This window comes from Neopsephotus bourkii, unplaced genomic scaffold (genome assembly GCF_033783945.1).
Source record: "Neopsephotus bourkii isolate Nb327-2 ecotype Australia unplaced genomic scaffold, CSIRO-AGI_Nbou_v1 NB_2, whole genome shotgun sequence".
Classification (NCBI taxonomy): Eukaryota; Metazoa; Chordata; class Aves; order Psittaciformes; family Psittacidae; genus Neopsephotus; species Neopsephotus bourkii.
This window is the reverse complement of record NW_026900519.1, coordinates 1007257-1032090: the sequence shown is the minus strand read 5'-3', so window position 1 is coordinate 1032090 and position 24834 is coordinate 1007257. Positions and strand designations below refer to the sequence as shown.

The following is a 24834-nucleotide window of genomic DNA, read 5'->3' as shown; positions in this document are numbered from 1 at the left end:
CCAGCCCAGCTCTCTCAGCCTGGCTCCAGAGCAGAGCTGCTCCAGCCCTCGCAGCATCTCCATGGCCTCCTCTGGCCTCGCTCCTTCAGCTCCAGGTCCCTCTTGTACTGCTGCCTCAGAGCTGTCTGGCTGTTTCACAGCTGAGCCCTGCCTGCTAGCACAGGTTGGGACTGCAGCCTGGTGTGTGGTTCTCACAGCAGTGAAGAGAGGTCTAAGTTCTTTCGAGTTGAAAAGTGTGATGCTGAATTAGAACACAGGTTTTCTGACGAGGAATGGGAAGTAAGCCCAGGCTGTATCTGTTACACCTCAAATGCAAACTGAACAAAGGCAGAAACTGGGCAAAAAGATGAAATGAGGCTGCAGCTGGCTGTGGAGAGCTGTGACATACTTTGCATCCTTCGCATCCTTCAGCTCCTTTGGACTACATGTGGCAGAGAGATGCCCTCTGCCATTTTCACCTTGGGCAAAGGTTGCATTTGCTAATGGAACCATAGAATTCTCCACAAGGATCTGACAGTGTTTCCTGTTTCAACAGTAAAAACCGGGTCTTAGCACGTAAAGTGACCGGATCCTCATCCTCTGAGCTTTCTCCCATCAAGAAGAGAGCAGTCCCTTAACGGATTTGGTGTGGACGGAAGGAAGGGTAAGAAAGGAACTCTGTCAGTCCATGACGTGAAACATTTTATATTAAGAGATTTGGCAAATGGTTCTGTGGGACTCCAAACAGGATGTGATAAATTTTCTACAGTCAGCTCTCCTGTACCCTTGGCTTTAGCTTTACTCACTCAGAAGTCAATTCTCTAACCTTTACAGCAACATCCTGCCAGTGATGCAGACTTGGCTATTGTTGGCTTCAACAGCAGCGCTTCTGCATCTTCAAAGGACAGGAGGCTGAGTATTGTGAGAAACTTGTGAGCAGGAATTTGGTTGACAAAGCAATGAAAATAGAGCCACCTGAGCACCAGGGTAACTAGTCACCCATGCACTTGCTACCTGTTGGCAAGAAAGGCCATGCTGAGCAGTGGGTGAAGCAGAAGGTGACAATTTTGAACCTCAGCTCGGCCTTCTGGCTTGCTGTGGGGCTTTGGCTCACTGAGCTGGGCTTCAGCTTGTTTGTTCTTACAACAGAATTACTACCAGTGGCACCTGCTTGGTGAGTCAATGTCTCTAAATCATAGAATCACAGAATGGTTTGGGTTGGAAAGGACCTTAAGATCATCAAGTTCCAACCCCCCTGCCATGGGCAGGGATACCTCGCTCTAAACCATCTCACCCAAGGCTCTGTTCAACCTGGCCTTGAACACTGCCAGGGATGGAGCATTCACAGCCTCCCTGAGCAACCCATTCCAGTGCCTCACCACCCTAACAGGAAAGAATTTCCTCCTTATATCCAATCTAAACTTCCCCTGTTTCAGTTTGAACCCATCACCCCTTGTCCTATCACTACAGTCCCTAATGAAGAGTCCCCCCCCCAGCATTCCTATAGGCCCCCTTCAGATACTGGAAGGCTGCTCTGAGGTCTCCACGCAGCCTTCTCTTCTCCAGGCTGAACAGCCCCAACTTTCTCAGCCTGTCTTCATACAGGAGGTGCTCCAGCCCCTGATCATCCTCGTGGCCCTTCTCTGGACTTGTTCCAACAGTTCCATGTACTTTTTATGTTGAGGACACCAGAACTGCACACAATGCTCCAAGTGAGGTCTCACGAGAGCAGAGTAGAGGGGCAGGATCACCTCCTTCGACCTGCTGGTCACGCTCCTTTTGATGCAGCCCAGGATATGGTTGGCTTTCTGGGCTGCAAGTGCACACTGCAGCCAGGTCATGTTCATTTTCTCATCAAAGCTCCTTTTGGGTGCAAAGCTTCAGTATTCCTGAATATATATATAAATATATATAATATCTATTATATATTTATATAATATATATAAAAAATAGATATAATAATGGAAGTTTACTTGTGTATGCTTACAAGAAAAAAGCAACCCAAACCCCAACCCAGCCACATGTGTGTTTGGTTCCAGTGTAGATTTCATGAGAGAAAGAACTATCTCATTTTCAAGGCATGAAGCTTTCATAAGTGCAGTGTCTCGGTGATCAGGGGGCTAAGCTTCAAGACAAGGATGTGACTGTGCTCCAGGGGTAGCGTGCCGTCCATGACACATTCAGTGTACCTGTACTGCTGCAGAGAGCAGGCCCTGGAGATGAGGCTTTGAAGAACCATATTCTTGGTGCCTGAACAGCTCAGCTTGTCTCAGCTTTGTTACCTGAGCAGGAGAAAGCAAAATGAAAGGAGATGAAGCTGGTGGTTTCAGCCCTCTCACAAGGTAGGGAGTAACATCAAGCTGGTTCACAAAGTCATCTTCTGTACTCATTTGTGCAAAGGTGGCTCCTCTCTAGGGACGTTGCTGCCAGGGGTTCCAAGAACTTCAGTTCCCAGCAGCACTGATCTGAACAAGCTGGGATCTGCTTAGGAAGACATAGAATAGAATGACAGAACCAACTAGGCTGGAAAAGACCTTTAAGCTGACCAAGTCAGTGCAGTTAGGTGGGTTGCACGTGGAAGCATTTGTAGGGCAGAGCAGCATGACTCCATGCTTCCAGTCCCTCAGAGAAGAAAGGTTGGGACACAGCTCTGGGAAGATCTATTTTAAATTTACTTCCTAGTCCTTAGCTCTTGTAGGCTGTTGTGTGGAGGGCACTGACCCTACAGACACTGTGCACCTCTCCGGAGGAGGCCCTAGACATACAGCTTTACACTGCTATTTCTCTGGCTACTTTTGTACCCTTTTAGCCTGTTCTGTCATTGTTGGCAGCTGTAAGTGACTGTAGAGCAAAGATGAACTCATGGGACAGCTCTTTTGGGATTTCAAAAGGAACGAGGCTTTTGATTAGGACTGCAAATATACTACAGTATCTTGGATGCTTTCATACTTCTCATACTTGCATAGTTTAATATATAGCACTTTTATTGTGTGTTACCTCAGCTGAAATGCCAATGATGACAAAACTGAAGTGGGTTTTTGGGAAAGCACTAGGGTGGGGGGGGCACCATTTGGGTTCCAGCTCTGAAAGTACAATGAAAACGCTGTCACACTCATTTTCTAAATAGTTTTGAAAGGAAAAGATCCCTTCTGAGCACACTGAGGGTTCTGAAGACACAAGTAGCAACCTGGCTGCTGCTTCTTCATACATTTGTATAAGCTTTATCATACAAAGAAATACCCTTCTGCAAGCGTACACTGATCAGGTATGTAATTATAGATCATTTCCTGCATTAAAGAGATGAAATGTTAAAGGTTAGAAACCAGAATCTTATTTTGAAGTTCCATACCCATTTTCCTTGCCTTCCCTGGCAGTTGATACTTATGAGATTTATTTAAGTAAGGAATGAACCAAACCAAAAACCACTAAGTCTTTGCGGGGTTAGAAAGGTAGATACCCTCTATTTCAAGTCTGTCTGTATTTATTTTCTTAGGAGGATTCAGAAATGAACCCCAGTACTTTGTAAGTGCCACAGTTCATAGCAGACGCTTACCACTGCTTAGTTATAAGTTATTTTGACTAAACCACGAAACATCTGTGGCGGGGACAAGGAAAAGTGAATGTTGCCAAAGAAAGTCATATCTAACATATCAAACAAGTGATTTTAGTAGTTTCTGCTCTAATTTCTGATTCAAGAGACCGCAGTGCAGCTATTGGGGGAAAAAGAGAGTAAGCAGGTGCTGGCTTAGCCTCTTGGTGCCCGCATTGCTACTGTTGGTTTATCTGATTGCAAACCTAGTGTACTGTAGCATGATGAACATGTAGCAGTGAGCGTATGGGAAAGATGCTGGAAAGATTGCACCCTGATGTTCTTAATCAGTAATTAGAAACTAAAAATAGCATTTTAGGGAAGGATAATAAATCCGTAGCCTTTAATCCTCCTGTGCCAATCTGTAAGCTGATATCATTATTACATGAAAGGCAATAAGAACATAAGTGAGTAAGCAAAAGTAGGTTGCTATTACAGTCACATTATAAATTCCACACAGCCCAAGCCGTCTCGATGATGTTTGGTGCTGTCTGCTTTATGCAAAGCCCATAGTCATAAAGCAGGTTAATTTGCAAGCAGGGAACACATAGTTTTGTTGTTTACTTCCATTCCTAACTGCCCTTTTACTTCCTGAAGCGCTCCGGAGTGAGGTTCTGAGCCTGCTGTGCCTGTGAGTTGCAAGGAGGAGTACACGTTGGAGAAAATGGCAGCAAGAACACAACCGGAGGAGGGGGGGGATTTGTTCCCATGACGGCAGCTCTGACGCACCAACGGGCTCAATCACCAGGCACACATCTTCTCGAGCTGCACTGATGACAGAGGCAGCATCCCCACTTAAGCAGGGCCCTTTGGCTAAGCATTTAAATAGTCTGCAAATGCTAAGATATAGTTATTGTCACAGAGGTACCGGCGCAGCTAATCGCCATGGGGTGATTTAGTGGAATCAGGCCATGGACCTCACCCCATCCAACTGGGAAACCTCAAAGACCGTCAGAGAGTGACCCCATACCAAAATAGATGTGATTTCATAGAGCAGTCCTCCTCCCATTCACAGCTATGTCATATCCCTGTGACAACTGCAGCAATTCTTTAAATGGAAAAGCAACCCAAAGTATTTAAAATAGTGCAAACTCTCCTAACGCAATCCCATGTCTGGAAAAAGGAACCAATGCGAAGGGAGCTGTTGGTAACTGGGGTCTGCCCCAGGCCCGTTGAGCAAGAAATGTAATACAAAAGTGAGATCTGTTGTAAGCTGAAGATGGTGGGGAACAGATCTGAAAGAAGAATGTCTATTCACCAAGCGCTTCTGCATTGAAGAAGCTTTATCGCAGTAGTTTATCACTCGCTATCTTGCAGAAATGGGTGAAAGCAAGCGCCAGATAAAATTACTGCAAGTTGCCAGGGAACATGCTGTCATGGCTTAGCATGACTGCAACGCAGAGGTGATTAAAAAAGGAGGAAAAGGCATCAGCCCACGGCACGGGGGGGGGTGGAACTACAGGATCTTTAAGGTCCCTTCCAACCCAAACCATCCTATGACTCCACGAAGCATTGAACCCTACTGCGAAGAGGCAACTGTAACTCGGAAGCGGCCGTGTGGGCATCGTTCAGCCCGAGCTCAGTTTAGAGGGTCCCTGGGGCAATCCACCCTCTCCAAGCGCTGCACTGAGCGGCGGACGAGGAGGAGCGGTGAGGCAGCAGGGGCACAAGCCCCGCTCCCGGCTGCCCCGTGGAGCCGCTGTGCTTTGCTCCTCGCCTTAACTCGCTCGGAGCGGCCCCAGCTCCCCCGTCACCACCTTCCCCTCGGCGGGTGTGCAGCGGGCCCGTACCGGAGGAGCCCTCCCGGCCTCCCGTGGCCGCTTCTCTCGGCGGGGCCGCCCCCGGCAGGTGGACGCCGCCGCCCCTCCCCCGGGCCGTCCCGTCCCCTGCCCGGCTCCGCACCGCCTCTTGCCACCGCCCCGCTCCACTCCGCTCCCAGCTGACGGGGGCAGCCCCTTGTTTACTGGCCGGAGAGGCAGCCGCCAGCCCGGCCTGCGCTGGAAGGGGCCGCTGGAGCCGGGGCCGACACAGAGGGGCAGGGAGGGGCCGGGCGCTATAAAGGGGGCCGAGGCGCCTCACCCCAGTCTTTTCCCGACGATGCGAAGCCGGGCCCGGCCCCCGCGCCCGCCCCGCGGCCTCTGATTCGCCCCCGCCGGGACGCGCCGAGCCGCGGCGGCTGCAGCAGCAGTAGCGACGCGGGCATGGGACCGAGAGTGGCGGCGGCGGTGCTGGCCGTGGCTGTGGTGCTGGCGGCCTGGTGCGGCCGGAGCCGTGGCGAGAGTGAGTAGGGGCCTGGGGGCGCGGCCTAGGCTGGGCGGCGGGGCCCGGGCGGGCGGCTGGGCCGCGGCCCCGCGGCGGGAGGGGGTGAGGCGGCCGGGAGGCGCGGAGCGGCCCGGCCCCGCCGCGGTTACCCTTTGTACCTGCCCGGGGCGCGGCGGTGGCTGCGCCAGGCCTCGCCGCGGGGCCGGTGGCTGAGGTGGCTCGGCCGGGGCCTGCGGCGCGGGGCCCGCAGCCCTCCCGCGGGGAGCGGCTCGGGTCACCTTCACCCCCGGGTCCGGCGTGCGCGGCCCCGAACCGCTGCGGGGTAGAGCGGGGGGTATCGGCGGCGGCCGGGGTTGGAGCTGGGACGGTACCGGGAAGGGCCGGAGCTGTCCCCGGTTCACCTCGGAATTCACTCATCGGCGCGTTCCGCTCTCCCTGAGCCGGCGGGAATCCGGTGCAAAGGGGTCCCGTCCCCTCTCTGGTTTGGAGCCGGACCGGGCTGAGCTGTATCCGCGCCCGGCTCCGGTCCTGGCGGGGTTTGGTGTGGTGAGGCGTGACCCGCCTTTAACCACAGGGCCGGTTTTAGGTACCCTTCAGCTCCACGGCTATTAGAGGGAGATGAAGCTCGGGATAGGGATCGGTGTTTAAACAGGGTGTTGTCGCACACAGGGTAGGGATGTAAAAGATGCTGTATCGGAGGTCACAAGCCTGTTAAATCCACACGAGTGGACACAAGTTTAAGCCTCATAAAGCTGTTTTGGTGGGTTACGGTAACTAAACTTGTTCAGGGAATTCTCCTGGTTACAGGTTTTGATTTTGGATGAATTTGTCAGATTTTTTTAAATGAGGTAAAGTATTTAAGAGAGCTGACTGGCTACACTAATTGTCTCTCCCATAGACAATTCCATGGTCTACCTGTTAGCTTCCCATCGGAAGCAAGAGAAAGGGTTCAAGTGCAGATGATGCATTGATGGGTGTTTTTGAGGCACGTGTGATGTTCAAAGGATAAAGCAGGTTGTACCCTTAAGACAGCTTCTTTTTAACAGCAATCGGACAAGTTCTGTATTTCCAAAACACCCCAGATCTTCATACATTTTATGGTCAAAGCCTTAAAAGAGGCTGGTGGGATGGTTTAAACTCAGGAGGGACGTTCCAGCTGGCAATCATGTATAAACCTGCCCCTTACCAGCAGAGAAATGGGAAGGGTAGTTGACGTTCAGCACTAATAATAAATATGTGCACAACTCCAGTGGTTCCTAATTTGAAAGCGTTATTGTTACTGCCTCAGCCAGGCATCTTATTTATCTATTTACATCGTTTATATCAGCACGCTTTTGGGTTGTAAATGTGTTGATGATCTTAACTCCCTAATCTTTGCTGTATTACTGCACGATAGGAAAACACACTGCAATTCATGGATGGAGGAACGGGAGCGATATATGAGTTGTTCAAGTCTGGGGTAGGGTATTTTTATACCACCCATGCAGAGTAAATAAGTTGTCAAGTATTTTGCAGACAAGTTGGTCAGTGAGGTCTGGGATTCAGAAGGTTTGGGGGTTTGAGTCCGTGTCCTGAGAACGATCGGATCACAGTGCAGAAAACACGATGCTAACAGGGAGGCCTGCAGCAGCGTGGCTCGGGGGTGAATGCACGTACAGCAGTTGCATAAGCAAACAAGTTGTTCCCTGAGCAACAGAACTGATGAAGTCTGCTTTCTTGGAGATTTGTGTCCTGTGTTCTCTACAGACATGCCCCATGATAGTGCAGCTCTCCAGTGACAGCATCCCCCCTCCCTCAGCCCAGCCACACGGAGGTTTTCTTGTGCCTTGTGTCATTCTCTTCCCTTTATTCCTTTTAGACAGTGTCGGGTAAGAAGCTGGGGGAAGACAGCGTGTGGTGTGCGTGTGTGTAGGTGGTTCTGGAGGCAGACTGGGTGGGTGGTTTGAATTCACGCTTGAAGCATCCTTTGGATGGAGGCGTTGAGCTTTCCCTCCCTAATCCATCCCCAGTTTCCCTAAGCCTTTTTGAAACATGATACGTGAGAACTCACTTCTTCTTTTAAGTGTGACTGGAGTTAATTGGTGAGTTCAGAAGTTACCAAGAGGAGTAGAAGCAGGGGTTAAGGAGAGGAGACCTGACCTGCACGTAAAATGAAGACCCAGTTACCTTGTTCTGTGACCAAAAACAGGCTTGTGTGGGTTTTTTTTCTCACCGTGTGTAAACATCATGCAACTTCTTGACATAAATCTCACACATGACTTGTGCACGTCAAATTGCTCTCTGTGGTATTTAGGGTGGGATTTACCTCACCTAGTTTTAGGCATCTACCAGCTGAGCAACTCACTTTGGGCTCCTTTAGTGATTAGTAGAGAACTAATCGATGCAGTCACTAGAATTTAGAATACACTTCCTCCCCTTCTACTCTTCTTACCAAGGTTTGGGTGCTGTACATGTACTGCTGATGGTGGGAGTTAGAAATCTAGCTGAGCCTTCTCTACCTAAATGATCAGGTGGGACAAATTTCACTTTGTATTTCTGTAGTAATAGCCTTTTAAGATAATTGACTTTGTAATTATTCTTTCTGGCTCATACAGCTCTTTTTTTTATGTTCATAAACTTGTTAAGAAACTGGTCCCTTGTTCCACCTCAACCCTGTGTTAATGTTTGATGTTCAGAGACTCAATCTAGAAAGAAATTTTGCTCCCAAGAGGATAAAGTAGGAAGAGTAAGTGCAGCAGGGCAGAGCTCTATCAAAACCAGGCAACGACCGTGTCCATGGGCTGTCCTGATGTGCCCTCTTGCTATTTTAGAGAGAGGTAGCACACCAACTGCTTCTCTGAACACTCTGTAAACCCCATAAGCTTTCTGGAGGTCAATTTTGGGGTGACTGTCTTGTGGAATATAAATTATGTCGATACCAATGATGTGTAAAACCTGTTCCCTCTGAAGTAATGTTAAAGTCTGGCAACCCTGACTCCTGCCCGTTACCCTGAGTGATCTCCTGTGGTCCTGGGATGCTGTCGCTTCACTGCCTCTATCTTTGCATGGGAAGCACAGCAGTAGGAGCCATACTCTGTTTATGTTTTGGATTGAGTGAGGAGAATGTAGTGATACCACAAACCAGGCCAGACCTTGAGGTTATGGGGGCTCTTAGCATCGAAGACTGCCACCTCCACGAGAGGTTTGCCCTCAGTTCAGCAGATCTGTTTTCTGAGATGTGGTTAGAGGGGACTGGAGGTTTAGTCAGGCTCACTTTGGAGCCCTTGTCTCAATCTGCTTCATTGGGTCAGATCTAAGTGGCTGAGATGGAAAACGGGAGTTTGAAGGTTAATATTTGATAATTAGGTATTTTTGTGTTCATTCGTTGCTGTGGGAGGCTGGAAGCTGTCTTACAGTACCTTCGACTAAGGGACTAGTAACCTTTAACCAGTCACTTAGTTGCTGAGACAGGAAAACATCCTATTATCCTAAGAAACACCTGAAAGCCCTTTTTCCAGTTTCCTAATACCACTTCTAAAAGTCAGCTTTATAGGGAATTGCAAAGCTTTTCACTTGACCAAAGGGAGTGTGATTCTTTCTTAAATAACTTGTTTACTCAAGTAGGCAACGGATGCTATAAAAATCCAGAATTAACCAGTAGTTCTCTTGAATGGTTTGTGATCTTCCTGCACAGTGCTGCAGTATTCTTGTCTTGACTGTTAAAGGGCCAGAGCTCTGAAGCAGTGAATCATTAAGGTTTGGTATCCACATGGTTTACTATAAACAAGGCTTAAGTTCCAGCTATTCCCCTGGTGTTAGCCTTTATCTTGAAAACTAACCTCTGGCATCAGATCTAGTTTGTTCATTCAGGACTTGAAGGTTGTTACCAAACCAGTTTGTTCAAGAGGCTTTGGCAGCTTTGCAGTTGGTTGGTTGCTTGTCTTTATAAAGCACGCCTGGCAACTTTTTTTTTCCTTGGGGGTCTGATGAAACATGTCTGTAATGATTGTGTTTTTAGGTTACTTTGAATAGCTGGGTAACTTGGGGATGGAGGAGTGTTTCCCCTGGCACTGCGCTGCTGGATGCAGAGCCTGTTTCTGCTCACATTTAGGAATTTATGATTAGTAGAGGTTTTGCCAGGAGTCTGAACAGGAGTGGCTTTGGGCCTACTACTGGGGAAGCAATTTGAGCTTTTTTTCTATTCCTGAAAGCTGATTTATGTGGGTTTTTTGAAACCAGGTTGTCTGTATTATAATTGATGGCTCAGCTTTGCTCGCCTTCTCCTGGGATCAAACCTGCCTGGCCTTCCTACTGAATTGTTCATTAATTCCCCCATCCCTGCAGAAGAAATACAATTGAGAGGAGCTGTGGAAAAACGCTTATTACTTTGCTTAAAACTGCTTCTTGTTGTCTTGGTAACAATAAATTTATGGGGTGACTTAAGCAGCTACTGCATGACAGAAGATACCAAACTGCAATTCAGAAGCGTGAAAAGATTGAGAACCTTCCAGCAAAAAACCACCCTATTTTGGTTTGGGTATTCTTAACTCCTTTTTTTTCTTCTTGTTCGTTGAGGTGGTATAAAAAAGAAGGAGCTCAGATCTTGTAGTATTTATCACTTAAAAACTAAACTGAAGTAGAACATTAAAAATAGTTCTTAACTGTTAGGAATTTTGTCTAAAAGCTTGTAGGTTTAAAATGACATTAGCCTTTTGTTCAGTTGGTTTATTTCAGAAACAAATCCTGAATTTAGAGTTCCTCCTAAGTTTCTACTGCAGCAAACATCAGCATTTGACATTGCCTTCCATGAAAAGGACTTGTGCAGAAGCCCCCAGTAGTAAAACCCCTTAAGCACAGCAGGTAATGTGCCTGTTTATTACATCCCTGTTGCTCAGTTTTAAACCAGCAGAGTTTGAATAACTCAGGTCACATCCTGGTTTGCTGGGATGTGTGGAATCTCCTATCTGGTCTGTGCTGGCACCACTAGTTACAAATAATGTATTGTGTATTGGAGTATAAAATTGGTGAAACCCACAGAAATAGTTCTAAAAGGCAAACAACTGATGGAGTGATTTGCAAAATATGCAAAAATGGTGCAACAAATGCAAACAATTGATGGTCGATGTTCCAGGTGCAGTCAAGAAAGTCAGTAAGGCTTGATTATTGAAATGTACCAAATAAAGGGTTCATTTCCTAATAATAAATAAATAATGTGGCTGTCCCATCCCTGGCAGTGCCTAAGTCCAAGTTGGATGTGGCTTGGAGCAAGCTGTTCTAGTGGAAGGTGCCCCTGCCCGTTCAGGGGGTTGGACCTGGATGAGCTTTAAGATTCCCTTCCAACCCAAATCAGACTGGGATTCTATGATCTTCAGGCAGTTTTCTGGCTGTTTGGACCAGGAGCAGCACTACTTGTGTTAGTAGTGATCTCTAGAAGCCTGCAGGGATATGAGTCAGACTCACAAGCAGTGTAATTTTGACTTATTTCAAGTATATAGGGAGGTGGTGAGTGCTGTGAGCTCTGGGAGCATGGAGGATCAGCCTGTTGCTAGACAGAAGCAGAGAATACTCTCTGTGACACTTGGTGCTTGGCACCCAACCGTCTGATGCATGGTGTGTGGGGCAGATGCAGCAGCTGACCCCTTGGGATGGTGCCTTCAGGCTGGGTTCCTCAGCTTTGTTATGGGATGACATCAGGATGCTCATAGCCTGAAATGCAGGCACGGAATTGGAGGACTTGTACCAAACTGCTGTTCTTTCCATACAGACTTGAGGTTTTTGCTGTCTTCTCCTTCCGTGGAGCTGAGCAGGGATGAAGGGGTTGTCTGGGGACGAGCTGGTGGCCTGTTTCTAGAGACTTACCTAATTGTAGTCAAAATGATGAAAGACTGAGGTAATCATGCTTGGTGTATATATGCATTTTGTGGCCTTGAGCCACAATAAGAGCGTCAAGCTTTTACTCTTGGAAGTAATTCTTAGTCTGTAGAGTTGAGCTGTATTTTTTGACCTTTCCCTTTCCTTAAGGGCAGGTGTATACATTCAGTTTACTCGGGATAGTACTTCATGCTGTGATACAGCAACTGGTCATGGGTACCACCTCAGCATGCTGCATTTTACCTTGTCTGCCCAGCAAGCAGTAAATAAGAACAGAGATGTTGGATTTTGGATTTATCAGATAGTTTTAGCTGCACTGGTGACTTGTACATCAAATTTCAGTGTCTGACTTTCGTTTGTCCTCTCATTGTTTCTCCTTCCCTGAAGAAACCACTGGCCTGCCCTGTCACACGCTTGTTTTTCTTGGAAATAGCTATGTTAGTGATTCAAATTCAATATTTGGAGTACTTTAACTGATTCTGTTGCTCTCCCAGTTCTTTTTAGCCCATGGGATGTGCAGCAAGACAACTTCCTGGCTTGCTTCCAGTTTGGCTGCAGTTTTTCATGGGGCAAAGAGGTTGCTGCAGGCTGGTCGTCAGGTTTCCTTTCCCCCTTGTAAAAAGTACATCTTTGATGTTGGAGGCTCTGCGTGTGTTAGCTGCTTCTTTCAGAAAGCAGTTTATGAAACAACCTGGATATAGTACCAAGAAATCCCATTGGGCAATAGCACTGCTTCAAATCCTATATTATTTTATTGCACTGGAGCAGATGTTTGAATGATCATGAAGACATTTGCATCGAATTCATTATTAACCCTTACAGCAGTGCACTGTATAAAGCCATGAGGAGTCAAGCATAGCTATTAAACATCAGTCTCCCAAATCAGTGTTGTAAGGCTTGGTTGTTGCTGGGTGATTTCTTGAAGCTGTGATGTTTTTATAGGTGGTGAGCTTTACATGCAGTGACAAAAAGAGTAAAGATACTGTGCTTTTAATTCTGAAGGGGTCAGGGGGACGGGGCTCTTCACTATAGACATAAGAGAGAATCGCTTATGTGGACTGTGCTATGCAGGAATGGGGCTAGAAACTTCCTTCTTCATTTCTTATCTGTGCTTGGAGTTAAAAAACATTTTCATATTCAAATCTTTCTTCCCATCTTTTCCTTTTGCTGGTACCTGGACTCCTGTTGTTCTGTTTCCCTTCTAATTTATGCTTCATGTATTCGTTTACTTTGCCAGTTCTTTGGGCTACTGATTCTCCTAAATAAACTATCCGGATAGCCAAGGCAGGGAGATTTGCAACCCTGAGAAAACAACAACAAAAAAGCCCAAACACTGAAAAGAATGCTTAGGACAAAAATTCCTGGTGAAGTAAATTACTCCTGTTAGCAAAGTCTGGGCAAGCGTGTAGTCTTGCATGTGTGTATCTCCAGGTTTTCCTGCTCTCCTCTGCACCACCATTTCCTAGCCATTATGCTTTTCCTATCTTCCCCTCCCTGGAACCATTCTAAATCACTCGCTCTAATCCACTGGCATTAATTGCACAATCTGAGATGAGGTAGGTGTGTCACTGGCAACTATCTAAAGAAAACAGACTCAGTTGCATAGACATCTCTTACTTTGGTAAATGCCAGATGACATCTAAGGACTGGTGTTACAAGTGCAGTCGTGATAGAAGTGATACACTCAAGATGGCAGAAAAAGTTATGAAATACTTTCATTCTTATTTTGTAATCGTTGTAAACTGTTCCTTGCAGTTTATTTCTTAACACTTAAAGCTTTACTGAAAAACATCTGGCTGTATATTCCAAGTGTAGCTATACATTGTGATGTGGTTGGATAAAACTGTGTATTCAGAAAGCTGAAACAATTACCTTTTATAAAGGCATAAATAACATTGTTCTTTGCCTCCCAGTTTGCAGAAGCATGGACATCCGCAACAATCTGACCCGGCTGAACATGCTCGAGAACTGCACTGTCATCGAGGGCCACTTGCAAATCTTGCTGATGTTTAAAACCAAGCCTGAAGATTTCCGTGAGCTCAGCTTTCCTAAACTCACTATGATTACAGACTACTTGCTTCTCTTTCGTGTGTACGGTCTGGAGAGTTTAAAGGGACTTTTCCCCAACCTCACTGTGATTCGAGGAACTCATCTGTTCTTCAACTACGCGCTGGTCATTTTTGAGATGGTTCATCTGAAGGAGATCGGCCTCTACAACCTGATGAACATCACTCGAGGCGCTGTGCGGATTGAGAAGAACAATGAATTATGTTACTTGTCCACAATTGACTGGTCGAGGATTTTGGATTCTGTAGAAGATAATTACATCGTGGCCAACAAGGACGACAAAGAAGAGTGTGGAGATGTGTGTCCTGGAACTGTGAAAGGGAAGAGCAACTGTCCTCCTACTGTGATAAACGGCATCTTCATTGAACGCTGCTGGACGCACGATCGCTGTCAGAGAGGTGAGTCTGCAGATTGATGTACATCAATTATGGGTTTGCTGTCACTTTTTAACTCGTCTGGTCTATTGGAGAGCTATTAGGTACCTGTTAATTGCTGCCTTTTAGCACAGGTTCCTCAAAACAAGGCTGAAAATTGATGTTAGGGGAAGAGAAAACATTTGGGATGGGGCTGTTGCAGCAGTTCTTTCACCTGTGTAAATGATGCATCCAAAAATGTTGTGTTTGGTACCTCTGGAAAGGCAGGGACTGCCTAGAGCTCTCAAACAGGCTGTGAGTGTGACTGGTATCTTGCACAGTAATTAGTGGTATTTGCATCTCTGCTGGGGCTTGGGTAGGGGATTAAATGAATGTCCCAATTGACTGAAAGGCTGCAGCAGGCAGATACGGAACAGTGGGGAAAAGTCTATGTGGAATAAACCCAACTTTAGAGAGGTGCAATTACATCTTTACAGAAACCTTCCTGCCATATGAAAGTGTAAGACAGTGGATGGGTGAGCAGTGTTTGCACAAAGGAAGATGCTAGAAGCCAAGTCAGACCTGAAGGGAGAAGGGGAAGGAGGAGAGAGGACCTGGGTGGGAGTTGCCTGTAGCAGGAGCCCTGGGGGGGGGGATGAAATAACTGGGCTTTGAGCCTGGGGTTTTGGTTCAGGGGAAAAGCTGTGTTCAGAAGGCAAGCTGCTGTTGCAACCCTGAACTCCAGTTCTTCAACTGTATTAGGGTTGCTTTTAATTCCATACAGATTTGGTTTTTTCCAAACTTGGAGCTGACCTCAAGTTTAGTTTTAATTATATATTTACTTTGATTTATGTTAAATCTGAGTTGACGGGGAGCAAAGTGAATTGAGGTAAAACACACTTAGAGTTGTCTGTAGGTAGAGCATCCGAATGAAGCAGTGTGTCCTAAGACAAAATTAGGAAACTTGTGGGCTGGAGAGAATTTCTTGCCAAGCTTTAAAGGGCAACTCTGAGTGCTAAGTGCCAAATTTGAGAAGGAATTCCTACCAGTATGCATAAACTAATGAAATTAATGTGGTTTCCCCTCTGCTACTCCTCACCCCAGAGTCGTCTGGCTTCCTTTTAAAGAAAGTGGTCATTTTTTGTTGCCAGAATAACAGGGTATGAGCAAGAAGATGCAAGCATTTGTATGTGTGCCCTTTTTTCAAATGAAAAGCAAGGTTATAAAGCATTTTAGTTCATAAACTGTTTTGGCATACAATTATCAGTGCCAAAACCATGTATTCATGTTTTCTGTTTTCAGCTTTTTCATAAGGTTAAAGATAAAGCTGAGGCTTTTTCAGTGGCTAGACCACTCGTAATGTCCCTCATTCCTGTGAGTTTTGTGGGGCTGTGCTGCAGCAGACTGGAATGTATGGTTTCTCTCCTTTATATGACTGTCTATTTGCATGAAACATGTAGGAATGTAAGATTTTAACCATTGGGGCAGAAATCTCAGCTCCTGAGCCTTTTGTACAAATGGAGTTAAATTTGTTGGAGGAAACCTGTACAGTATCACACCCCATCTTAGCTCAGGTGCCTAAGGAACCCAGCCTAGTAAGTCTGTTGGACTTGAATTTGAAATTGAAATTTGAATGGGAAAATGGTTTCAAAAGTAATTGTATGCAGATGCTCCCATCTGGTTTTTCTGAGGTCCTTGTAGAAGACAACCTGCTCTAGTGGAAGGTGTCCCTGCCCGTGGCAGGTGGTTGGAACTGGATGAGCTTGAAGGTCCCTTCCAACACAAACCATTCTATGATTCTATGATTTAGAGAAGCAGTGCTCATACATACTTTGGCTGTAACTGCTGTGCACTTTCCAAACCACTTCACAAGCCACGCTTATCTTTGTTTTGAATGCAGAGATTTGTACATTTATTTCTTGGTAGCTGGTGCTCTCAACAAGCTGGTATCTGTCTTACATTGTGCCTTGAAACACCTGCCTGTGTGCTTAAAATGCCTTTAGAACAGCTTGAGTTGTTTTTTAGACTGTGAGTAGCCTTTAGAGTTCCAGCAGATGAAGTGACATTTATTTAGAGAACCTGTTGGTGGAATTGCTGTGTTCTCTGTTCCCATGCCAGCCTTAATGTATCCTTAGCATAATTGTTTTGTTGAGATTATTAAGGGCTTGTGTGAATTGTGCTTTGGTTTTCCTTAGTCTCAAGAGCCTCATAGCAGCTCCCAGGATTGAGGGTGTTAATGTCTTGAAGTCTTTCCCTCTGCATTTTTCTGGGGCTTCTTCTGCTCATCTGGGCCTCTTCAGCAGCTGATGCTGGGCTCAAGTCTCCCATCTCTCTGGTTTCAGGTGTATTCTCCTTTTTTTATTGTTGCTTTTTGTCTTTTAACCAATGCTGGAATGAAACGTAGCAATTGCAGTCTGATTTTTGTGGGGGAAGTTTGGGGTTGTGTGTTGCCTGTTTTACTGCACGTTATTTGTACCTCTGGTTTGCTTCAGAGAACTTTGGGGCAGGCTCTCCCATTTGCTGTTTTTCTGTTTTTCACCTCTGGATGGGAAACTGATGCTGTCTAACATGAGAGCACTGCTGGCCTTGTGTGAATGGGAAGGGATACAGCAACAGCTGGAATTGGAGTGTGGTCCTGGGTGCCCCCCACCTCTTCCACACCATTCCCTGACCTTGCCTGCTCTCTGTGGTCCCTCCTTTCACGTTATCCCTGCCACATCTCATATTGATCATGCACCTTTGATATCTCTTTATTTTAATCAGCACAGATATCTCTGTTAACTCCAAAACTAACTTTCAGTTATATAGCATATAATTATCTCTAAGGCACACGTCCAAGGCTCTGAATCATCCTTGCAGCCTTAACTCTAGCCCAGAAATTCTTTCAGTTGGTGATAACATGTTCAAGACAACAAAGTAAAGGATCTTCTTACAGATGTTGGAGCTAAGGTTGTGGATGAAACCAGTTGGGAGGAACTGAAATGATTTGTGGGCAGCTGCATGCTTTGAAAACACACTCAATATTGTGTGAGTGCAGAGCTCTGTAGGTGGATGCACCAGAGGCTGAGCTTGGTCAGGATGCTTCCTGAAAGGTTTCTTTGCTAAATCACTTAACGTTGGTGTGAAAAGCAAGTCAGTTCAGTTAAGGCCAACTCATGGTATATTTTGGGTAAGAAGGGAGGGAAATATGTAGTCTGTTTGGAATTTGGGTTTAGCTGGTTTTTACTGCAGCCGGGTGCTGTTCCTGTTCTGGAGGGTTTGTACCTTTTCAGCCCACGTTTTTGAAATGCAGTGGGTTTTTTTACATCCATCCTTGTATTGCTGAGAAAACGTCGTTCTCCGAGAGCAGCGTCTTCACGCAGGGCGGCTGTGCTGAAGAATGCAGACAACAGAAAGGCTGGGAGTGCCACGTCCGAGCCCTCAGTCTGGCTCTGCCAAACGTGATTTTCATCGTTTGCATTTTTTTCCACTCTTTTTTTTTTGAATGTAATAAAAATGGGTTTGTCACAGCACTTGCGGAAGGAACAATTCCCTCTGAACCAGGAGTTCCTGCCTGTTCTTTCTGCATCAGTCCTCGCTGTCCATACATGATTTGAAGCAGTCTCATGTTTTTGACAGTCTAATTATAAAGGCAGGTTCAGCCTTTAACTTGCTGATTAATTCCTCTGGAGGTGGAGAAAGTTAATGGGAAGGAAAAGTGGAATGGCTAAATCAAAATGATCAGGAAAATGAGCTGCAGCATCAGGCAGTCCCTTGGGGAGTGTTGAAGGGCTGCATTCCTGGAAAATAAGGATGGATATCTGAAATATAGGCTTTGTTCCTTAGAGGATATGATGAAATTACAGTTCTCCTTTTCATCCTGAATGAAACCTTTGTAGGAATCTGTTATCTTCTTGATCTTGGGACTTCACGCTACCAGGAAATTTGAGTTATTAAGAGTGTGGGCCATTTCAGGCTTGTCCATAGATTTCTTCTTTAATCTGTTATCTTGCTTTATGTGGTAGAACCAAAAGTTGTATCTCTTAATTAGTGCAGTCTAGAATTGGTTGCATGGAAAGAAAGTGGAAAGTATATGAAACCATTTAGGCCAATTGAAGAGCATGATATGGCAGAGCTCATATAACTGATGTGCAAAGGAGATGCTAAAGAAAGGTTGTTCTGTATGGGAATAAGGATGCTTGTCCAGGCTTTTTTGTGACGTTGGAGAAGCAGGTCTGGGGACCACAGAATCTCTCCTTTAATTTTCCTGTGATTGATCCAGAGAAAATTCTGGGACAGGTATGGAACTAAGAGTAGCTTTAGTGCCTTTCTTTGTTTCCTAGTGCAAGCAACACAACAAAGCACTCAAATGTCTCTCAACAAAACTCAAAATATCTTTCAACTCCTGTGAAACAGCACCAAGTGCTTTTAAGGAGATGGGTGCCAGAAGAAATTCTGCAACTCTGAACATCTCCAGGGCAGGTTTGAATAACAAAATGTAGAGGTGTGTGTGGGAAACGTTTTGTGATGTTTACTTAGGTAGAAATACTACTTAGCAACAGCTTCCTGCGATTTTTATGTGCTGGGAATTTCTGTCACCATGAGCTTAGTTTTATTACCTTAGCATGGGAAAGGGGTCTTGAAGCACTCCACAGACTTTGCCAACCTCAAGGGCAAGATATTTTTAAAGCTTCCAACACAAAAGGAATGTTTCCAGTTGCTACCACATGAAGTGGAAATGCTCCTTTTCTTTGGAGATCTGATAAGAGCTGCCTTTTTTCTTTTCCTACCTCTGACAAATGCCAGATGGAAGTTGACACCCGATAATCTCACTGGGGCGTCTGCTCTGAACCTTGCCAAGCGACAGCTTTATTGAGTGCATGTAGTGCTTGTGGCTGGGGCTATTGTGATGCTCGAGACATCCTAAACTAATTCACTTGAGCTTATTAGGGGTAGTTAAGAGATTGATGGTGCTTGGTCAGACACAGCCCGGAATTGGGGGAAAAGAGATGGATGCGATCCCTCCATACAAATGGCTATTTAAGATTATATTGCTTACCTTAAAAAAACCAAACAAAACTTGGGGCTGTGAAGAAGCATCCAGTAAAGTAAAGCTTTTCTCCACCTGCAAATCTGGAGAGGGGCTTGGGACAAGGGCCTGTAGGGACAGGCCAAGGGGAATGGCTTGAACCTGCCCGAGGGGAGACTGAGCTGAGCTCTTAGGCAGAAGGTCTTCCCTGTGAGGGTGCTGAGGCGCTGGCACAGGGTGTCCAGAGAAGCTGTGGCTGCCCCATCCCTGGCAGTGCTCAAGGCCAGGTTGGACACAGGGGCTTGGAGCAACTTGGTTTTAGTTGTAAAAGTATGCTAAATCAAATGCAGTTCTCTTGCCCCTTTGCAGATGTAGGCAAACAAAGCAAATGAAATTTCATCTGCCTACAATGATATAGTATTCTTCCATTTTATGATGAACAAACTGGCATGTTTGTTGTGGGAGGCTTTGAAGGTTTTGGTGAACAGTTGAATCATGGAATCACAAACTGGTTTGGATTGGAAAGGACCTTAAGATTATCCAGTTCCAACCCCTGCCATGGGCAGGGACCCCTTCCACTGGAGCAGCTTGCTCCAAGCCCTTGTGTCCAACCTGGCCTTGAACACTGCCAGGGATGGGGCAGCCACAGCTTCTCTGGGCACCCTGTGCCAGTGCCTCAGCACCCTCACAGGGAAGAACTGCTGCCTTGTATCTAACCTGAATCTCCCCTGTTTCAGTTTGAACCCATTCCCCCTTGTCCTATCACTACAGTTCCTGATGAATAGTCCCTTTCCAGCATCCTTGTAGCCCATACGCAGAAGTGTATCCGGTGTGTGTGAGAGCCCAACCAAAACATATCCCTTGGCCAGGCTCTCAAACCATCTTTACCAGGAATGGGATTTGACAGGGATTGCTTCTGTAAATAAATGTTGTGGTTAAAAAAAAGCCACAAAAAAGGGCAAAAAGCCCCAGGTGTGACCAGTACAAAGATTGTTTCTAACTGAAAGGGTGAGGATTTCAGGACGTTTTGATTAATGACAGAGCTGGTGAATAACCCCCTGTGTACTGGAGGAAGCAGAACTAACGCTTCCCAGTGTGTAACAATAGCTGGTTACAAGTTCAGTGATCATGCTTCCCAGTTATATCCTATAATTGTGTGCAAGTTCCTATTGGAGGGATGTGAATGAACTTGCTGGGATGTTTATTAGGGCTCTTGGTTAGCTGGAAAACAAAATAAGATGTTGGATGCTTGGTCCATGCCTGTAGTTATTTCAGTTGCTGCTTTGATCCAAAGTTTGTGGCACTGCATAAGCGTACAAAGCAGCTCACTGTGGCTTTGACACTGAGATGCTGTAGATGACAACGGTGTGTGTTCATCATCTTTATCTAGGTTTTTTAGCTGACGGTGCTGGGGGGCCCTGTGTCTGGGCTGACATGGTTGGAGAGTCATCAGCATTGCTTTTATTTTGGCTTGTGACATTTAAAACAAACAGAGAATTAACTTGGCTCTGTGTGGTGCTTGAATGTTGGCCGAGTGTAATGTTTTCACATGGGGAGTCTGGCTTCCTTGGGAATCTGGATTTGAAAATGAATTGAATGAACAGGGCAGGATGCTCGGCACCTGTTGATGTCCAAGAAGTTTTCTAATGTGAAATTTCCTTCTCCCTTTTTCAAAATGGGATCAGAATTGCTACAGAGAAGAAGGACACAGGCAGGGAAGAGGATGCTCTGTACTAAGTTGCTTCTAGCTCAGTAGTGAAATGCTTCACTTGAGAATGTGCTTTCTTGTGTACCTGACCAGAGGCTGCCTCCTGGGCATCTTGAGAGGTTGGAAGCTCTGAGGAAGAAGGTGCTTTGAAGGAAATACCCCCCCAAAGAGTTGCAAAGAAAGTCCAGCTCAAATAGCACTCAGCAGAATGCTGGGATTCATGGTCTTCCTATTTTTAAAAAACCCAGGGTGTATGTAGTTTCCCCAGCATCACTTAGGTGCATTCCAGGAGAATAAATGGGATTTTCATCTTGTGTATCAGGTTAGAGGTGCTCTTTTTCCATAGTGTCAAGGAATACTGCTCTTTTTTCTGCTGTAAACCAGGCAATTTCAGCTCTCACAGTGTAGTCACTGAAGCTCTGGCAGGTGCTGGATAGCTGGGCGATGAAGCATTATGATCATTGATCATATGCAGGCTGACGAGGGTGGCAGCTATTTAGCAAGTTTGTCCCATGAGGACTGTAAAATTTGCAAGGTCTCACCAGTTGGGGAAGGGAGATTTCATCAATCTGTTATAGAACTACTCCAGTCTTTCCTTTTCTGTGCATTGTGAAGGCTTCTGGAGATGTGCACGTTTTATTGCTGCTCACCTGGGACTCCTATAGAATTGCTTCTGCTATGTAGCCATGCTAGAATTTCAGGGCCCTGACACGATGAACTGAGCTTGAGCTCAAGTTCCAGGGAGGACTGATGGGTTTGAAGTCAAAGCAGAGATTTAAGGCAACTTCGGTAGGAAACTTGTCGGAGATGAGAGAAAATACCTGCAGACTGAGCAGCAGTAACTTCTGGGTCACTGCCTTTCTGGTTCATCATGCTCCTGACCCCTAAGCATGATTCCTCGTGTAGTGTTTATTACAAAGTGGATTGTCCAGGGCAGGGAGGCAGGGGTTGGTCTCCATTTGTTCATCAAAGCCTGCTGGACTGCCAGATTGTAAGGAAGGGAAGGTTTATAGGGCAAGGGAACAGGCATGGCTTGGAGTTGTGTAGCCATGACTTCCAACTCAATTTTTTATGTTTCTTCTGGTTTTGTAACTGTGGGGATTTGATTATGTTAGCACAAAGCATTACTGCAGTGTAAGTCTTAATACCTGTGGGCAGGGGCAGCACTTGCAGCGCAGCAAGGGAGAGCTTGGGCCCTATGCAGTGTTTCAGAGGTGCAGGAAGAGGAAAGACTTGAATGCAGAGATGTAAATTCCTTGGGGGACAAAACTGCAGAGAGTTTACAAGCCACGAAATGGGGTTGCCTGTCTGCTGGCTGACTTTTCACTATCAGTGTGAAGACTGCCAAGTCTGATGCTGTGTGCTAAAGAGAAGGATTATTTGGTGGCTGTGGGAAAGCTGCTGAACTTGGCAGCCTTGCTTTGGATAACGTGAGTGAGATGCCATTAGCTTCTGAGTTATCTGTTTGAAAATACCTGAAAATACTAAGGTTTTACTAAGCAACCTGCAGCTATTGCAGTGAACTAAGTGTCTGGAAACCCCTCACACAGACTTCAGACAAACTGTCATATCAGCAACTTTTTATGTTTGAGAAGGTACCTAAAGAGTGCTTGTGCTTGAATGTGGGCTTGAACCCTGCTGCACTGTTAATGACACAATTAGAAGATCTTAGGAATGATGCAGGAAGCTTTACCAGTGTGTTGGGTTTCCTAGGAATAAAGCACATGCAATTCAGCAGCCATCATGGGATAACTAAGCATTTTTCTGTTACCACTTTAAACGTAATCAGGCATCCATGCTGTGTTACCACACTGCAAGGATTTTAATACTTCATGAGCAATGAAGGTAGTCATTAAAAGTTGAGTATTGGACAAATGTTCTTTCATGTAAAGACAAACCAATTCCACTGAAAAACAGCAGGACTTGTTTTTTCTGGTCTTCAGTCTTTTCTGAATGTCACCTTTCTGAAGCAAGGCTGGTAGCACTGGGTGTGTTTACACAGCTTCAGCTGGGGATGAATGAGACCAAGAGCTCCCTTGTGAGTACCCCTCAGAAACTCCCAAAAGCTGGAGAGGAAATGGAGCTCCTCAGTGTGATGTCTGACTGTCTGAAAGTCTCACCCAGTGAAGCCTTAACGTGGCTTAAAGGAGTAAGGCTTTTGTTTTAGAACTGTATTTGAAGCAAAGCCTTTAAAGCTCAGTAAACTGATTGTTCATTCAGTTCTGTGGGGTTTAGACTTGGGGAATCTTCATGCTCCGTGTTTCTGGCAGAAGGAGTAGTGTAACGTGCAGTAGCAGTCTTGCCTGGAGCCTTAATGAAAAAGCATTTGTGTGGGAACCACTGGTCTATCACAAGCAACTTCTCACCTCATTATTAAATGATTATTAAGTGATTATTAAATGAGGAAAAGAAGTGCCATGTGTAGGTTACCTTTTCCTTAGGCTTCTCTTCCACACTCCAATAACCGTATCTCCAGGGCTGCTGAAATTTGTGTGGTGTTTGGCTGCTCTTTCAGTGCTTAGAGTTTATAGCCTGCAAAACTGGTCTAGAAATCTATTAGAATTGGGTATCCACATCAAGCATCAGTTTTTTGTTCTGAGGAATAGAAAATGTTCTCCTTTGAGCCCAAACAGTGCATGGGTTTGGTGGGTGTGATAAGAAAAATGTCCTCTTGTTTTGCACGGCTCTGTTGGTGAAAGGAGGAGCTGCTGGATGACAGATCTTGTTGATCAGCACCAGGGCAGAGTGTGTTGTTTTTCCACATGCTCTAATCTGTGATAACAAAAAGAACTCCAGATTGTGTTTTTCAAACACACTTTAGGTTTCTCGCCGCTCAGATTTGCCAGTGACTATGCACTGGGGTAATACATCCATCCACCCAAAGCCTGATTTGGAGTGGCACGGTTTCAAATATGAGCCTTGTTTTGATACTGAAGGAGACTGAGCAGGACTCAGTAATAAACTGTTAAGTGTCTTGCTTCATACCAAGTATCCTGCAGAGGATCTTGTGCTGGATGTGGATATGAGATACCACCGACCTCTTCTTAGCACTGCCCTTGGCCTCTTGGGTGATTCGGTGCCCCCCTCCGTGCCTCGATGGTTGCCTGTAACATGGGGTGAGCTGCTGGTGAGCTGGGCTTCAAGACACTTCAGGTAGCAAGTGCAGGAGGTGCCTGGAGGCAGAATTTAAGATGGGTTTAGACAAACAACTGTCAGAAATGCCTTGGATAAAGTATTTGACCTGGCTTGGGCCAGGCGGCATCTCAAACTTCTGCAGCTTCTCTCCAGGTGAAGGTTAGTTTCAGTAACAGCAGCTCTGTTCTGAGGTTCAAAATGCTTATAGCTGGCTGAAGATAAAGACTCTTTGTCCCTGGAGAAACTGATACAGCTTCAGGTATCTGGTAGAGGAGAGCCCTGTCTCTTTTTCTTGCTGGATAATGCTAGTTTGTGTCATTTTTATTCCCCAGAGGACTCCAGACATTGTAAAGGTGTTTCCATGAGCTACACACGCACACAGTAATTACCCATTGAGGGATGGGCAGGCTCACCTGCTGTGAGAGACCAGCTCTGAATAGTCTTTAATTGCTCTGAAATGGACAATGCTGATGGCGACTGGTGATTAGACCGTATCTTGCCTCCCGTGCTGATAAACATCCACAAAGCTGAAGCTTTTCAGCAACCCGTGGCACATGCCTGCACAGTTGTGTTCCGTGAGCAGATCCTGTTTCTCTCAACGGCCAAGTGTAGTTTAACAGGCGGATAATGAGACTTTTACTACTACTCTACTTCCTTATTGTCAAACAGTGACTTCAGTGATGGTTGGTTGTATTGTAAAATCTTACCACAGCAGGGGTATGGAATCACAGAACGGTTTGGTCAGTCCAACCCTCCTGCATGCTGTTGTGATATGGAAAGTGGGGGGAAAAATGGGCTCCCTAATAACCAGTACCATGAGCTGCAGCGCAGGTGGGAAATCAGTGTGGTAGCAGAAGGATGGATGTGTTAGCCCTCTGATGAA

At 45.9% G+C, this 24834-nt stretch overlaps 2 protein-coding genes across 2 annotated transcripts in view; one reads left to right on the top strand and one right to left on the bottom strand.

Annotated features, from left to right (window-relative positions):
* PEX11G (peroxisomal biogenesis factor 11 gamma) overlaps positions 1-24834 on the bottom strand; it is a 343872-nt gene that overhangs the window by 216675 nt on the left and 102363 nt on the right. The window lies entirely within an intron of this gene.
* The window catches only part of INSR (insulin receptor), a 50057-nt gene continuing 30734 nt past the window's right edge, over positions 5512-24834 (top strand). The window contains exons 1-2 of the mRNA XM_061353182.1: positions 5512-5848; positions 13594-14145. Coding sequence (XP_061209166.1) covers positions 5770-5848; positions 13594-14145 — 631 coding nt within the window. The 5' untranslated portion in view covers positions 5512-5769. The remainder of the gene's footprint in view (positions 5849-13593; positions 14146-24834) is intronic.